This window comes from Seriola aureovittata, chromosome 4 (assembly GCF_021018895.1).
Source record: "Seriola aureovittata isolate HTS-2021-v1 ecotype China chromosome 4, ASM2101889v1, whole genome shotgun sequence".
Classification (NCBI taxonomy): domain Eukaryota; kingdom Metazoa; phylum Chordata; class Actinopteri; order Carangiformes; family Carangidae; genus Seriola; species Seriola aureovittata.
The window spans coordinates 15,658,535-15,675,311 of NC_079367.1; the positions used below are offsets into that span (position 1 = coordinate 15,658,535).

Here is a 16,777-nt window from a genome sequence, read left to right on the forward strand (position 1 = left end):
AAAATCGTCATGCTATAGTATGGCATAAAACGTCATAGTATAATAGGCATAAAAACATCAAAAAATGTCATAATTTATTATGGCATAAAAACATACAAAAACGTCATAGTATAGTATGGCATAAAACGTCATAGTATAATAAGGCATAAAAACATCAAAAAACGTCATAGTATAGTATGGCATAAAACGTCATAGTATGATAAGGCATAAAAACATAAAAAAATATCATACTATATTATGGCAAAAAAACTTCAAAAACGTCATAGTATAGTATGGCATAAAACGTCATAGTATAATAAGGCATTAAAGAATCAAAAAACGTCATACTATGTTAAGGCAAAAAAACATCAAAAAACGTCATAGTATAGTATGGCATAAAACGTCATAGTATAATAAGGCATAAAAACATCAAAAAATGTCATAATTTATTATGGCATAAAAACATACAAAAACGTCATAGTATAGTATGGCATAAAACGTCATAGTATAATAAGGCATAAAAACATCAAAAAACATCATAGTATAGTATGGCATAAAACGTCATAGTATAATAAGGCATAAAAACATAAAAAAAACATCATACTATTTTATGTCAAAAAAACATCAAAAAAACGTCATAGTATAGTATGGGATAAAACGTCATAGTATAATAAGGCATAAAAACATCAAAAAATGTCATAATTTATTCTGGCATAAAAACATACAAAAACGTCATAGTATAGTATGGCATAAAACGTCATAGTATAATAAGGCATTAAAGAATCAAAAAACGTCATACTATGTTAAGGCATAAAAATTTCAAAAATCGTCATGCTATAGTATGGCATGAAACGTCATAGTATAATAAGGCATAAAAACATAAAAAACATCATACTATATTATGGCAAAAAACGTCATAGTATAGTATGGCATAAATCGTAATAGTATAATAAGGCAAGAAAACATCAAATAAGGTCATAGTATTTTATGGCATAAAAATATTCAAAAATGTCATAGTATAGTATGGCATAAAAACGTCAAAAATCGTCATAACATAGTATGGCATAAAAACGTAAAAAAACATCATAGTATAGTACGGCATAAAGCTTCATAGTATAATAAGGCATAAAAACACAAAAAAAAACATCCTACTATATTATGGCATAAAAATGTCGAAAATCGTCATGACATATTATGGCATAAAAATGTCGAAAATCGTCATGACATATTATGGCATAAAAACGTCATAGTTTAGTATGGCATAAAATGTTATAGTTTAATAAGACATAAAAACATCAAAAAACATCAGACTATGCTATGGCATAAAAATTTCCAAAATCGTCATGCTATAGTATGGCATAAAACGTCATAGTATAATAAGGCAAGAAAACATCAAAAAAGGTCATAGTATGTTATGGTATAAAAATATCCTAAAACGTCATAGTATAGTAAGGCACAAAAATGTCAAAAAACATCATGCTATAGTATGGCATACAACGTCATAGTATAACAAGGCAAGAAAACATCAGAAAAGGTCATAGTATGTTATGGCATAAAAATTTAAAAAATCGTCATGCTATAGTATGGCTTAAAACGTCATAGTATAATAAGGCGTAAAAACATAAAAAAACATCATACTATATTATGGCAAGAAAACATCAAAAAAGGTCATAGTATAGTATGGGATAAAACTATCCAAAAAGGTCATAGCATAGTATGGCATACAAATGTCAAAAATCGTCATGACATAGTAAGGCATAAAAACATAAAAAAATATCAAAGTATAGTATGGCATAAATCGTCATAGTATAGTAAGGCATAAATACACCAAAGAACATCATTGTATAGTATGGCATAAAAACGTCAAAAAACGTCATAGTATAGTATGGCATAAAAATGTTGAAAATCGTCATGACATGGTATGGCATAAATACGTCAAAAAACTTCATAGTATAGAATGGCATAAAACATCATAGTATAATAAGGCATAAAAACATCCATAAATTTCATAATTTATCATGGCATAAAAACATACAAAAAATGTCATAGTATAGTATGGCACTAAAATGTCAAACAACGTCATAGTATAGTGAGGCATAAAACCATCCAAAGAGTCATAGTATAGTATAGCATAAAACGCCATAATATATTAAGGCATAAAAACACCAAAAACGGTCATACAATATTATGGCATTAAAACATCAAAAATCGTCATTACATAGTATGGCATAAAAACATCAAAAAATGTCATAGTATAGTATGGGATAAAACGTCATAGTATAATAAGGCATAAAAACATTAAAAAACATTATACTATGTTATGGCATAAAAATATCCAAAAACGTCATAATATAGTATGGCATAAAAGGTCATCCTATAGTAAGGCATAAAAACATCAAAAATTGTCATACTATGTTATGGCATAAAACATCATAGTATAATAAGGCATAAAAACATCAAAAAACGTCATAGTATTTTATGGCATAAAAACATCAAAAAACATCATAGTATAGTAAGGCATAAAAATGTCAAAAACGTCATACTATATTATGGCATAAAAACGTCAAAAAACGTCATAGTATAGTATGGCATAAAATGTCATAGTATAATAAGATATAAAGTCGTCTTAAAGCATCATAGTATAGTAAGGCATAAGAATGTCAACAAATGTCATAGTTTAGGGAGGCATAAAATTGTCTTAAAATGTCATATTTTAGTAAGGCATAAAGAATCATTAAATAGTCATAACTTGTATGATATAAAGAACATCATATCAAAGTAAGGCATAAAAAACGTCATTTAAATTCATACTATAGTAAGGCATAAAAGTCACAGTAGAGTAACCTCCCAACATATTGGAAGACATTTTCCTACTTATGCCTTTGATCTTAATCTAAATGAATTTGGATCAAACATTATCAGGACCACATAGTCTGAAGCGCTGCAGCTGCAGATTGAGTGTAGTGATGGTTGTGCCATCACATGACACTTTTACAACTTAAAGTTGAAGTTTGTGCTCTTAACTTGTATTCCTCTCTCTGTTTCAGACCCCTCTACAGCCGTAAGTGTGTGGGTGGAGTCACCAAAGGGCAAAATCAAGGAAGGGGACTCAGTCGAGCTTCACTGCCATGGCAATGGAAATATTGAATCCTCCATATCAATCACGCATGCAGGCGTAAGAAAATCAAGACCTATGTGCTCATGATTTATGCACCCTGAGTTAGCAGCATAATGTAGTTCAGGCCTACATTAATAGGTCTTCAAGAACTTTCAAGAGCTTACATTTAACAACCTTTTTTCTATGTTGAGTTAAAAGTTTTATGCTTATGTGTTGATCAGATTACCTTGGCTCTTTGTAGGTTGAACAGAATTTAGACTCCAATATGTTGGTGTTGAATAATGTGACCCGTCTGAACAGTGGAGTTTACCAGTGCAACTCTCTGGACCTGGATACTTTTGAAACCATCTCGAGAAATATCACAGTATTCGTCAACTGTAAGGAATCTACACAGATCTGATTTGTGACCTTGACAACAAATACATTTTGCTAGCAGAGCAACTGTATGTCCCTGGCTGAAACTTTTTTCTTGCCGTTTCTCTCTCTTTGCTGTGTGTGTAGATCTTGATCCTGCAGTGGTGATTCCTGGAGATACTGTTGTGGTGGCTCAAGGAGAGGAGCTGAAGGCCACCTGTAACGCCCTCTCTTCTCTTCAGACACACACAGCCTGGTTTAAGGTCTCACACACACACACACACACACACACACACACACACACACACACACACACACACACATTACTTCTCCCGTCTTCCAATCGTCACAGCCAACGCTCATTTTCTGGTGCCCCACGTCTGTCAGGTCATTTTGTCTTGTCCTGAGACTCAGAACACTTGCTCATCATTTAGCTCATGGCTCATTTTTAGGATGTGCAGACTAGAGTTTAAGTTTCAACCACTATTGTGGGAGTTTATCATGCAGATGTCGGTGAATCAACCAGGAAGTCTGTGAAAACATTCAGTCATTGACATTGGCAGCAGCTTGCCTAAATGTTTTGAACACCCAAAAAATACAACTGAATATTATTTTCTCATATTATTTATAATATAATTACAATTGCAATACCGCACATCAGTTAAAGTAAAGAATAATCAACACCCAAAGACCATTAAGTTAAAAAAAGGACTTTGTGGGGATTGTCTGAAATTTCCCAGCACAAATTTGTGCAAAAAAACTTACTTACTTAACCACTGTTTACATGTGTGTGTTAAATATGCCTTTTTCTGCCCTGGTGTGTGCAGAATGGAGAGGAGGTATTGAAAGGTCACACTTTGATCGTGAAGGACGTTACATTACACACAGCAGGGACGTACGTGTGTATGGTTACTGTTCCTGAGATCAAGGGGATGGAGACCAGTGGCACACTTCGTGTTAATGTTATGGGTGAGACTGTTCACAGGCACTGAATAATTACACTGCTACACTCTTGAAGAAATATAATATATGTATAGTTGCAGTATGAGTTTATATTGGTTTTATGTGTAGTGAGGCAGTTTATAAAGAAACTTTTACAGTATTTGTGTGTTTGCAACAGGTACTTTATAGCATTTATAGTCATGAAGGAACATTTTTAAGGTTATTTTCTCGCTCCTCTCTCTCCAGGCAAACCAGAGATCGTGAAGCCAGACAACACGGAGATAGAGGAGAGTTTTGAGAAGTCCGTGGAACTGAGCTGCCTTGCCAGAGGTTTCCCAGCTCCCAGCATTACCTGGACCACATCTGATGGAAAGGTACAGCAGAGGGAAGCTTCACGTCGGTGGATCAGCTGCAACACATTTGGCATTTTGCCAAATGTGTAGTCATTAGATTAGATCTTTTCACTAGGCAGCATCATAATCAGGTCCAAATGTTTCTTTCATGACTAAATAGCTAAAAAACAAAACAAAATGGTGAACATGGTAAATATTACATCCGCTAAACCTCAGCATTGTAACTGTAAGCATAGTAGAATGCTAGCATTAGCATTCAGCTCATCTCTAACTACAGCCTTACAGAGCTGCTAGCATGGCTGTCTTGTTGATTTAAGTGTAACATCTTCAACACCGTTGGTCTGACTTTGACAAAACTCAATGGATTATTCCTCCCTTCTCCATTGCAAAGAAATCCCAGAGAGCTGTGCTGTGAGCTGCTTCAGTCTGTGACAGGATGTCTCAGAGCTGCATTCGACTCTTGCCATGCAGAAGACAGGGAAACCTTTTCTGCTGGTTGACCTGTTTTTCTTTAACTGTGTTTTTATGCCAGGTCCTGAAGGCAGAACCCCAAAAACAGACGGAGGACAGTGTTCAGAGTGTGGTCAGAGTCAAGGTCACCTCTGACCTCACTGTTGTCTGCAATGCCTCCAACAAGTTGGGTACTGACGCGGTGACCTTCAGCATCAAAGCCAGTGAGTCCCCCACTGCCTGCCTTTCCTGTCCCTGCCCTGTGTTTTTCTGTGTGTACGTCTCCATCTGTTGCCCTTCTCGCTTCCCCCGTTTCCTTCTGTTCCTTCTGTCTTTGTCACTTCTTCGTTTATTTTTACTTTGTCTGAAGGTCTCGAGCTGTGTCATGTGCTGTAATGTCTTGCCTATGATTTTGGACCTTTCAGTCAGTGTTGTTGTCGTTGTTGTTTTCGGACGTGAATCTGTGTGGCTTTTCAATGTTCACCCCTCCTCCCCCAATGTCCTAACCCCAACCTGTTTTCAGCTACAAAGACCACCACACAAGCCACCACAACCACTACTACTAGCACTTCCATTTCCTCTGCCACAGGTAAGACCACAGACTGGCTGCACTGCAGTCAAGACTCAAACTAGAGGAAGTTTACAACATCACTAAATCAAAATGAAAAAATCACTTTAAAAAAAGCTCTGCCATTTCCTGGTGAGTCAGGCAGAAAGAATGAGAGTGAGAAAAAGGAAAACTAGAATGCACGTGAAGGCTGCAGCAATTACCATACTGGCATCACTGAAAGGTCATTACAGCAGTGTTGAGGAGTGATTGCTCTGATTAAACCTCTGTTTTATAGTTTTAAATGGGTAATATTACTGAGGCCTGTTATCGCTGCAAGGTGTCTTATTGACTAATGTGTTGCCACAGCCCTGACAATTTTCTGCCTGTTGCGTTAATATATAATTAAACTTCATTTTACAAATTATGTGAAAATGAAAACTTGACAGCATGAGACGAAGTTTCTATCCCAGAAAAGTAATCAGTTAAACTAGATGAAAAAATGACTGACATGGTTCACCTTCTGCAAAGAGGAGCGTTATGAGTAATGAGCATTCCTGTTAGCACTATGGCGTGCAGTTACATACACAGCACACAACCACAAACACACGTGAAATCAGTGTGACTCTAGAAAGCAGCTGATGCTTTAAATGCACTCAGAGCGAGTCTCCTGACTCCCATTACGCCTCCTGCCTTGTGTTTTCTCCCTCCTTCTGTGTCCTTTCTGTCTTCTACATCATGCCAGGAAATATCCAGCCCCTAAGAGGAAAACTGTTCTGGGTTGTTGTTTCTCACAAAAGGCTGGTTAAATGAGATTAAACAGGGCCGCTTGGCCCCGCTGCTCTGGGAAATGACTGCTGTGCTACTGACCACAGTTAGAGTAGATGTTTAGTTTCAAATACCAGATAAGATCCTCTCAAATTAAGTTCACGCCTGTGCTAAAGATCTAAACTGTGTCTATTCAATACATCCAGCCGCCCACTGATAACTCTGCTTTTGTGGTTTTTGTCAGTTAAAACAGAAACAGTTGTCCCACCAGAGAAAATCAAAAAAGGTTTGTATGATACGCTGCTGCACCTCTCAAGCTCAAAGGCAAAAAGCTTCCTTCCACTTCTCCTTCAAAGCACCTCCCTTTCATCAGAACCCCCTCCCCCACCCCCCACCCCACCACTCGATGAGCAAAACATCAAACTATCGCTGAATAGTTAATCTTCACCTCTTCCTGTGCATGTTGTCTGGCTGTTGTATAAGCACACCTCTCCTCCTAAACTCCTGAATGATTTTAGGTTGCAAGGTTTAGGTCAAATGAATGATGCTAGTGCTTCACTCTTTTTAGTCGCACTGTAAAATGCTACCTACTGTTCCTACACACTGAATGCTGCACGGCCCGCTCAACACAATCCTGAATCCGTCTCTCCAGCTTCATGCCGTTGTCTCATTCATATTCCAGTTACAGCTGGTAATCCTGTGCTTGTTCTTGTGCTTCTTCTCCACCAGAGGGCAGTGGTGTTATCATTGCAGTCATCATTATCTGCATCCTGCTGCTGGCCATCTTGGGGAGTGTGCTCTACTTCCTCTACAAAAAGGGCAAGATCTGTGGCCGATCCGGCAAGCAGGACCTGTAAGTGCAATGAGAGCGACATGATGCAAAAACATATGATGTGTCTTTAAATATGAAAAAAATCATAATCATTACTAGGGCTCTGAGATATGGTTAAAAATCTATATCACAGTTTTCTAGCATTTTACAAGGGCTCATCACAACAGAGTTTCACTGTGCAAACTGACTAACCCTTAAAAAGTAAAGATTGATTCATCAAAACACTGGATGGAATATGCGCATAATTACATAAAATAGTATAACTGAGCATGTTTCCTCTGAAAGTTGATATGCAATAATTTCATACAATTTTCCAGCTCTAATCATCACTCATTATGGCCAAACAGCATATTGCAATATGCATGTTTCTAATGTCCCTGGTTTTGCAGCACCAAAGAGAAGTCCAACAAAGATAACATCGTGGTGGAGATGAAGAGCGACAACACAGAGGAAGCGATTCTCCTCGGGGTCAACGGAGAAAAACAACCTCCCAGCGACCAGGTAGATACCTAATCTTAAACTGAACTGGCTCAGGCTGAAGATAATATTGTTTTTCTGCTGATCTGATTACACCATTAACATTTTTACACACCCTCCACCCCACCTCTCTCTCTCTCTCTGTCTCTTTCTGTGTTGTAATGTCTGTGTTTGCACCTGGAGTAAAGGGTGGTGAGGACCTGGTCGTGCAAAAGTGACGAGGTGACTTCAGACACACCAACAGCTGCTCCTGTTCTTCCCTCTCAGCCTCAGACCTTGCCGAAGCCTTCGAACCTCCACCAGAGCTCCTTATCCCAGCGTTATGTCATGGAGAAGCTCAGTTTTCTATCAGTTAATGTCCTGATGGACGGCTGAGACTCAGATCATTCCATGCTGCAGCTTTTGCTTACTGTCCTTTACGTCCCAGCACACATCTCTTGGAATGCACCTCAAGCTTTAATTAGGAGTGATCACTCCATGACATAAGTCTGCTAATTAATCATTCACCTTCAAACCAAAGAGCCTTGTAAACTGCTGATCGTCTGTAGAACAATTATTAGAGCACAAAGTTGACCAGGGACTTTTTTTTTATACCTGATTAAGCATCACCTCAGGCAAAGCAATCACTGAAGAGAAGTATGAAACAGCTCTTTATTAAGTGTATATATTATAATCTGTGTATATATTTCTTTATTTAAAATAACACAATAAAAAAAAACAACCAAAAATAAATGACCAGATAGTGTTATATTTTGTTCTGGTGCTCTTTATAGAGAGCAGGAAGAGTTAGGTAGTTTTAGCTATCTCGTTTCTATACATATATATATATATATATATATATATATTTTTTTTTTTTTGTCTATGTTTTCTGTTTTGCTTAAGTCTGTACACTGAAATTATTGGGATGCAATGATGCGTCCCTCTACAGCCAGTTCCAGCCTTGGCCAAAAATTTTGCCCTTTAGCTCTGAACACAGACTTTTAGGTCATTTAATCACGTCATTCACGTTTGTTTTTTTTTTTCTCTACAGCTAACACCCCTGTCTTCACACTCCCCAGTTTGTGAATATTAAAGAAAATATTTTTGCGAGACGGGTGAATAATCTGTTCAGGATTTGACATAGAAGGGTTAACATTATTTGTAGTTCTCGTTACTTTACCGTTTCTGTCCTTCACAGTCTAGTTTTGATATAATGTGTGTGTTTGAGTTCAAGCTTTGCCAACAGTCAGGTTAAAAAGCTGCAGTTGCCTTAAATTACATTCATGTTGGAACGCCACATTTTGTACTTAGTTGTGGTTATATTTAATGTTCAGTGCACTGATTTCTTTGTTGTTACTCTTCATGCAGTTGTGTTGTTTTGTTTCTCTAATGTGAAACCATTGTTTCTTTTCATGTGACTGTTTGTGGAATGAAAAGTATTTCTGTTGTGACTTTTATTTCTTTTTATGGGGTAGAACAGATTATTGGTCCATGGTAAATATGGTTCACAGCATGAAGTCGACCTCCTTAAAGGAAAAGACACATCTCTGTTGAATGAATGAATGAATTCACGTGTTGACTGACACTAATAATCTGTTGGATCAGAGACACACACACAGAATCCCCCTCAGACGTCATTTGCCTTAAATTGACACCCACTCCACATTTAAATGTAGTTTCATGTCGACACACTATTGACATTGTTCCATGACTACTGCTGAGGGGGGAATGACTGTGACTCCACATATGCAAATCAAGTTGGAAGACAAATCAAGGTGCTCTGTGCAGCTGTCATACTTACCCAACCTATCCTCTCTTAGTCTGTCATCTGTTTCTGCTGTTTTTAAGAACTACCCATGTTAAATTGTTTGGTAAAATGCCTTGTAATGCCTTGTAAAATTAATGTCAGTGATGGCATTCAAACCAATTTACCAACAAATTCATTGTTTGTTGTTTTTGAAAATTATACCAAATAAAGATTGACTTAAAAGAAAAAGAGGACCTGAAAATGTGTCTGTTGAAGTTAGATAGTGAGCTTCATAATAGGCAGTAAACTCTGTAAAAAATAGTAATAATTACTATAATTATTAATAATAGTTAGCTTAATGTAGAGTAACTTAATGTCAATGCACTACAGGCCAGGTCAGTATGAGGAATGTGACATTTTTCTAAAGGCATACCCTTAAAAATATATGGAGTATTTACTTGGGCTTAAATGAAGCAGTTATTTCAATGAAATATCTATTTTTCCTATAATTAGTACCAACTTTCTAGGAAAAACTTATTTGGAGACAACTGTCCTGTAAATGAAGTGTTCATGCAAGCAACATGCAGACACCTAAAACATGTTATCTCGGTCCTGCAGCCATAAATAAGCGTATGATATCTTTATTAGTCTGTTGGTGCACAGAGTACAGATTTATTAAGTTATGTAAGAGTTTTAAAAATGGCTCAGATATGATGCTGATTTGATCAGGCAGTCAAATGAGATTTCGCTTTTTAATACAGTTAACAAATGCATTACTGAACTTTCAAGACCATCAGCTACAAGACATAAACAGAAACAGAACTGAAGACCTGAACCTGCCTGCAGGTCTGTGTAAGAACCTGTGTTGTTTCCTGAATATAGACTGTCATGTATTGTTAAGCACACTTTGTTGCATCCTCCTCAAAACAGAGATTCATCAAATCTGCCTTTGGACTGTTTCCACAGTCATATGTGCTCCTGTACAGTGTCTCAACTGTCCTCCTGCTTCACTTCAGCAGACCATGTTCACGGCACATTTAGACTTTTCAAAGCAGGAAAAGCGCAGGTGTAAACAACATTAATGATGCCTCCATTCTATTAAGTGTCCCGGGAAGCCCTGTCAGTGAGTGAGCCTGTCCCTAAACTAAATTCAGCCATCTTTAATGTCAAAATATTTGCTGTGAATTAATGCTACTGCAATCTAAGCAAGCTTAGCATAAAAGTATTTGCAGTGAAATACACCAAAGTATCAAAGTTAATAGTCACTGTAATGTTTTTCAATTTTACATAATTAATGCGGCATAAAGTCAGTGTATGAATTACTTCAGTGATTTCACTATTCAATAAGTGAATTACTGAATAATACTACTACTACTAATAATAATTAACACTGTCTTATGTATCCTGATTTTAAAATAAGCAGAAGAAATTTAGTTTTTACATTGGATAGTTCTGATGTCATCTACAAGCCAAACATCCTTGAATAAGTATGTAAAGAAGAGAGATATCTTTTGCTTATCATTTTTATTAACAGCACTGTGCATACTTCCAAAGTGATATGAGCTTTAAAAACCATCAAAAAGTTAATGAATGCCTTTTACTGATGAGAAGCAACACAGCTACATGGAACAACAGCTCCCTCTTCTGGCAGAAAGTTGAAGTACCCCAGCAGAGGGACTTAACGCAACTGGGTGCTGGTACACATCTAGCATCACTGAGGCTGAGAACTGACCTGGGACACAGACCAGTGCTTGTTCTCTAAGATGCGGCTGACGATTCAGAGGGGGACAGATTAATACAAGCAATACTGCACAATCTTGCCTTCAGAGATCAACAGGTACATATACCTACAATACCTACAAACTCTCTTCAAAAACAAGGCCTTATTCTAGACATGGTGAGGATCTCTAAACATATGGCACTGCTCACAGAGAATTATTCACATAAGTAAACAAAACCTTTGGAACAAAATACATGTACAGGAATGCAAAATGAAATAAAACAGCAATTTTTTTCTTTTCATATTACTAACTTTATACAATTTGCTTTTCTTTAGAGTGACAGTATCAAAGCACAAATTGGTGTACTGTGCGAAAAACCAAACAAAAATAAAAAAGGTAAATAATACACGATAAGGCTGTCCTCAAAAACATCAACAAAACATTGGTACAGTATTGAGGATCGGGGACCTCCCAATCCATTACCTATCATTCAAGAAGTTTCTCAAGGCAACTAGGAACAGAAACAAAAGAACTAGAGGATGGCCAGACAGTGTGGAGATAGGTTCCAGTCAATACATAGCATTACCCAGAATGAGCTATGGCTGATTAGCTATTGACATGTCATGTACACCCTCCCAAAAAAACAACATTCTTCATATGCTGGGAGAGGTTCAAGTCAATGTACCTAAAAGCTCCTGGCATTCATTTCTTATTCGTTCAGAGTACCTGGAAATGAAGCTGCTGTCTCTAGTCCTGTAAATATTGGAAATTATACGAAAAATGTGCAAGTTATAATGTGACAAAAAAAGAATAAGTAATAGGCTACTTGTGTGACTTCATTAAGCGGATACATTTGGCTACATGTCACCTGGATGAACAGACAGCTAACAGATGAGCTGCTGTCTATGCCAATAAATCTCCTCCATTTTTTTTTTTGACAGCCAGGGTGAACGCCACGTGTTCAGATAAAACATTATTCCTGAGTTAGTTCTTACAGTCGGCCCAAATACTGATTTCAAAGTAGACTTGGGGGTGGGCCAGCAAACCCATGAGCCTACTTTTTAAAAAAAGCCTCATTCCCTTTCAGTGGGGCGAACTCCACGGAGAAAGGAAGCTGATGTGAAAGAGAAGCCTGAATCTATTACAAAATGGCTGGTTTCCATACCCAAAGCATTTTGTTTGCTTTATTACTGATGCTATACAGAGTCCACCTAAAAAAAACAAACCAAAAAAAAAAAACAATGAAAAAAAAAAGATTTTAAAACACTGAAGAGTTGACAGCTTGAGAGGGCTGCAATCTCACAAGCCGTTTGTACTTTCAAGTATGCTACATTACGGACTGGAGAAACACAGGTGATACTGTCACTTTAAAGAAACAGGACGACGGTTAAACACAATATTCACAAATGTACATTTAAGGCTTAATTGTTTAGCACTAACAATAGTAGCAGCAGTGAAGCACTTCTGAATTAATTATAATAACAATATTTATGATCATATTACAATAATATATTACCAAAGTAAATCAATAAAAAAAATTTTTGTTTGTTTCATAACACTGGACTTAGCTGGAGGCAGAAACCCGAATCAGCCAGCCAATGAAGTTAGACGAAGACAGAACGAAAACATTTCAGCCGCCACGGATCACACAACACTTGCCTGTCTGGTACTGCAGGGTTGTCGACATTAGTACGTCCTCTAATAATCTCACTGCCAGACTCTACAGCTACGCATTAGCCCTGCCATATGAGTTAGAGCAGTAGTAAGTTTACAGAGCACGAGTCTGAGTATACTGACTGTAATTCCACATTCATGTTGTACAGGAACAGGGGTTCATTTGAGAGCAGGTCATGAGGAGTAGGTCTGGCAGACACGCGCACATGCATGCTCACATACACAAACACACACTTACACATGGACACACACACTGCCAGACAACAGTCCAAACCTGAAACCATCATCATGCTACTTAAAAAAAAAAAAAAAAAGACAAAAAAGGATGTCTTTCTAAAAAAAAAAAAAAAAAAGTACCAAAGCAAAGTTGTTAATCAAAGGCCATAACAGACTGAATTCATCACGGAAAAGCTCTGCTGCATGTCTTCTAAGCTGCTGCTGACCGACGCATCCTGGTGAGGAAGACACCCCGACTCTTCCTCACATGTACTTCTCCACACTCTCACATCCCTTAGTCTGACAGAGGGCCAAACCCCCCTTTAATCTGGTCCCTGTCTACCCATATCGCTTGTACCAACAGCGACCCTCAAAGCTGAAATCATTTTCACATACTGTATATGCACGTACTGTATATATTACACACATTTAATATATATTTACTCATATATTAAATTTTCATATAGACATACATTTTTAGTTTTATTTGTGAGGTGTTGGTTACATTTTCAGCAAGAGGCTTCGACATGAAAGATAAGAATCTCTCTTCCCAGGATTCCTACCAAAGTCTTGCGTTATGTGGCGTCCCATCATTGCTCCACATGTGCTCAGTCAGTCCCACGGAGATGTTCTTGAAAACGAAGAGGCCTGCTGTATAACAGTTTTAAGAAGGCCAGACACTGTTGAAAGCGCATGGAGTGCAGGGCGCAGAGTCCCAGAGATGCTGTGAGCTCGCTGGAGTCACAGCCAGTTAAAATCCACAGGGGCGTAGGGCGTCAGCCAGCACCAGAGGCAGTGCTGCAGGCAATGGGCTTTGGGCTTTGGGCTGGCCTGTGCCAACCTAAACCCAACCAGGCTGGGCCAAGCGAGGGCGAGAGAGCAAACACGATAGAGAGGCACAAGGAGTGTGCTATGTAAGAATATGAGCGTTGGAGGGAATGGAGACAAACTCGCGTAGGATATTCTTGGCCATTTCAATATTGTTCTGTGCAATCATCAGTGCTTTCTGGATGTCCTGGTAAGAGTATCCCTGACTCATGAGGTGCTCTATCTCACTACTTATTTGAGGGTTGGCTTCTCCTCCCATTGCTCCACTACTGGGTGGAGCAGGGATGGGCGGGACAGGGCTGGGTCGGCGCTCCGAATTGATACGTCTGGGCAGGGGCTTTGGAGGTCTCTCTGGTGCTTCCACTGACTCTGAGAAGGCTGAAGAAATGGGGACAGTGAGTGATTATTTTATTAATTATAATTAATAAAAAATCTTGATCACTGTGATTTGTAGAAGGCAACATGTGGTTTGTCTGTGAAGTAAACTGCACATTTTTATCATTAAGTACATATGGTGAGCTGGTTGACCTTTCCACGGCTGTGACATTTAACAAGGCACTCATAAAGAGTCGAATTATAATGTGAGAGCTTGTCAGTGTTTGAGAGCAACTTAATTGGTCCTCAACAACAAAGATTCAGGGCACTGGTGGAATACTCAGACACACAGAAAGACGCAGTGGTAAAATGTCAGCTTGCTGCAGAGACTAAGAGATTACTCTGAGAAATTAAAGATTGTCACATGATGATGAACTTTTAGCACTGTGGCTTTCATCACTGAAAGGCTCAATATTAGCACCAGCAACTCCTTCATTAAGCTTGTCAGTGTCTCTACCAAAATCCTCTCAAACAATCCGCCCATGTTGCCTTTGAGTCCTGCTCTGCTCCAGCTCTCCATGGTTCCTCCTGCACCTGCTTTACATTTGAGGTCTGCTAAGGTCACTAATGCTGCATATCAGTAAATCCTCTACACAACCTTGCTGTCTGCAATGGAGGACACCTCTGTGCTGAGTATGAGATACAGATGGTTATTCCGCCATCAGGTTTGATCAGATCCAAAATCCTGGAGGCATCCCTTACTGTTTTTCTAGGTTTACGGTCACTGATGTAAGTGAACAGCTCTCTGTAATTACTGGTCTTTACCCTTCTTTGCACAGTGATTGCACATACTGGAGAAAATGATGTCTGGCAATCGATTCATGGCAATTTATCAAAGTCCAAATTGGAGTCTAGCATTAACTTCAGAGAGCTTCTGGAAAATCTGTATTATGTCTGGCCCCATACCAGGTAGCAGCAAAACACTTAAGTCGACTTTTCAGGCTGCTCACTCAGTCACGCAACTTTTGTACTACTTCAAGATATTGATTCATCAGCAATTTTAATTCATCTTGGCAGACAGGGACCTGAAGAGGCAGCTGTTATAAATTTTTACATCCAAGTGATTTTATAAAACAGATGTACCATTTTCCATTCTTGCCAACCAGTTACCATATAAGCCAGCATTAATGTAAAATTTCAACTTTTAAACTCTTAATATAAGAGCCCATGTTTTAAAGGGTTTAACCGTTCAAATAACGAAAGGTATTTCTTGCTTACCCTAAAAGTATTTAGCTATTGAGGTCGTTCAATTTTCATTTCATTCTTTCTGACAGCCAGACATAACCTTATCTAGCACATGCAAGTTGAGGCAACAAAACTGAAAGTCATCTGTAAACTTGGATTGTGTGGGTCATATGCTACAGTATCAAACCTCACTTTCATAACATGGCTCATTGTTTAATACCCCATAATTTGGGGGGTATCTGTACATTTAGTTTACAATTACATTGCTTGGGATTCACTTGTAAACGTATCAAAGTAGAGTGTTCAAAGATTTGACTGTGTAGGCTGTGTATTTATCACAATCACGGAGCAATTATTTTATGAAGATTTATCATGTATTAAAAAACAGCTCTGGCTCAGCAGGGCCAAGTACACTTACGTGCTGCAGCTCCAGCATCTGAATCTAAGGAAAGGCGGCTGAAAGCAGCCAAGGAGGATGAGCATGATGAGGAGGATGAAGAGGAGGAAGACGACCCCCCCAGTTCTGAAAAGGTCCGTCGGGCAGGGGGCAGCGGCAGCCGGGGTTTTGGGAAGTCATAACCATTTTCCTCTTCTTCCCTGTCCTCAGCTGTGTGGTCTCTGGGACCGTTGGCCATCGCCAGAGGGGGCAACTCTGAATAGTCTGGAGGGATGGGAAACAATTTGTTAGCACTACAGACTCGGAGACAGAGCTACATGAAGATAAATACAGACTTAGCATATGCCTGGTTTCATTCATATACACAGATCCTTATATCCTCTGAAACAGCTTCAGATGACTCACTGTAAACAGAATTATAATTCACAGTCATGCCAACACAGAGTAGGTGTAGTTTTTTCCAGATGGTGGGGATGGTGTTTTGGAGTTAAACTAAAATTCAGACATTCAGATTGACTGGTTACAGTCAGTTTTTTTCCCCACCAGCTGTTAACTGTAAAGCACGGATAACACAAATAAACCCTTGCAGGGTGGTAGGCAGAAAGGTCTGCACAAAGGTATAAATTTTAAAACAGGATATGAAAGCGACTCATGCTGCCTACCTCGAATTCCCTCACTCAGCTTATCCTAGTTAGTCAAAGGTTAGTGAATCAAAATACCTGAATCTCTGGCTTGTTGTGACCTGGCCTGGATGTTGTACATAGCTTCATACATTTGAGGTCCATCCTCTAGTTCAGCTAGTGCCAGCCTACAGCAGAAAACAACAATAATAAAA

At 38.4% G+C, this 16,777-nt stretch overlaps 2 protein-coding genes across 7 annotated transcripts in view; one reads left to right on the forward strand and one right to left on the reverse strand.

The window, feature by feature from the left end:
- The window catches only part of mcamb (melanoma cell adhesion molecule b), a 50,146-nt gene extending 40,351 nt beyond the window's left edge, over positions 1 to 9,795 (forward strand). The window contains exons 7-17 of one of the 5 annotated variants that reach the window (XM_056373977.1): positions 3,027 to 3,154; positions 3,339 to 3,474; positions 3,599 to 3,714; positions 4,279 to 4,420; positions 4,640 to 4,767; positions 5,279 to 5,420; positions 5,720 to 5,785; positions 6,756 to 6,797; positions 7,241 to 7,364; positions 7,733 to 7,844; positions 8,009 to 9,795. In XM_056373977.1, the coding sequence (XP_056229952.1) occupies positions 3,027 to 3,154; positions 3,339 to 3,474; positions 3,599 to 3,714; positions 4,279 to 4,420; positions 4,640 to 4,767; positions 5,279 to 5,420; positions 5,720 to 5,785; positions 6,756 to 6,797; positions 7,241 to 7,364; positions 7,733 to 7,844; positions 8,009 to 8,038 (1,166 nt within the window). In that variant the 3' untranslated portion in view covers positions 8,039 to 9,795. Of the gene's footprint in view, positions 1 to 3,026; positions 3,155 to 3,338; positions 3,475 to 3,598; positions 3,715 to 4,278; positions 4,421 to 4,639; positions 4,768 to 5,278; positions 5,421 to 5,719; positions 5,786 to 6,755; positions 6,798 to 7,238; positions 7,365 to 7,732; positions 7,845 to 8,003 lie in introns of all 5 variants that reach the window. The other 4 variants (XM_056373978.1, XR_008827315.1, XM_056373980.1 and 1 more) reach the window with 4 other exon arrangements.
- Positions 9,796 to 10,284: 489 nt separating this feature from the next.
- Positions 10,285 to 16,777, reverse strand: part of cbl (Cbl proto-oncogene, E3 ubiquitin protein ligase) — a 39,674-nt gene continuing 33,181 nt past the window's right edge. For both annotated transcript variants that reach the window (XM_056374840.1, XM_056374839.1), the window contains exons 14-16: positions 16,662 to 16,750; positions 15,964 to 16,206; positions 10,285 to 14,363 (exon numbers count right to left, since the gene is read on the reverse strand). In XM_056374840.1, the coding sequence (XP_056230815.1) occupies positions 14,068 to 14,363; positions 15,964 to 16,206; positions 16,662 to 16,750 (628 nt within the window). In that variant the 3' untranslated portion in view covers positions 10,285 to 14,067. The remainder of the gene's footprint in view (positions 14,364 to 15,963; positions 16,207 to 16,661; positions 16,751 to 16,777) is intronic.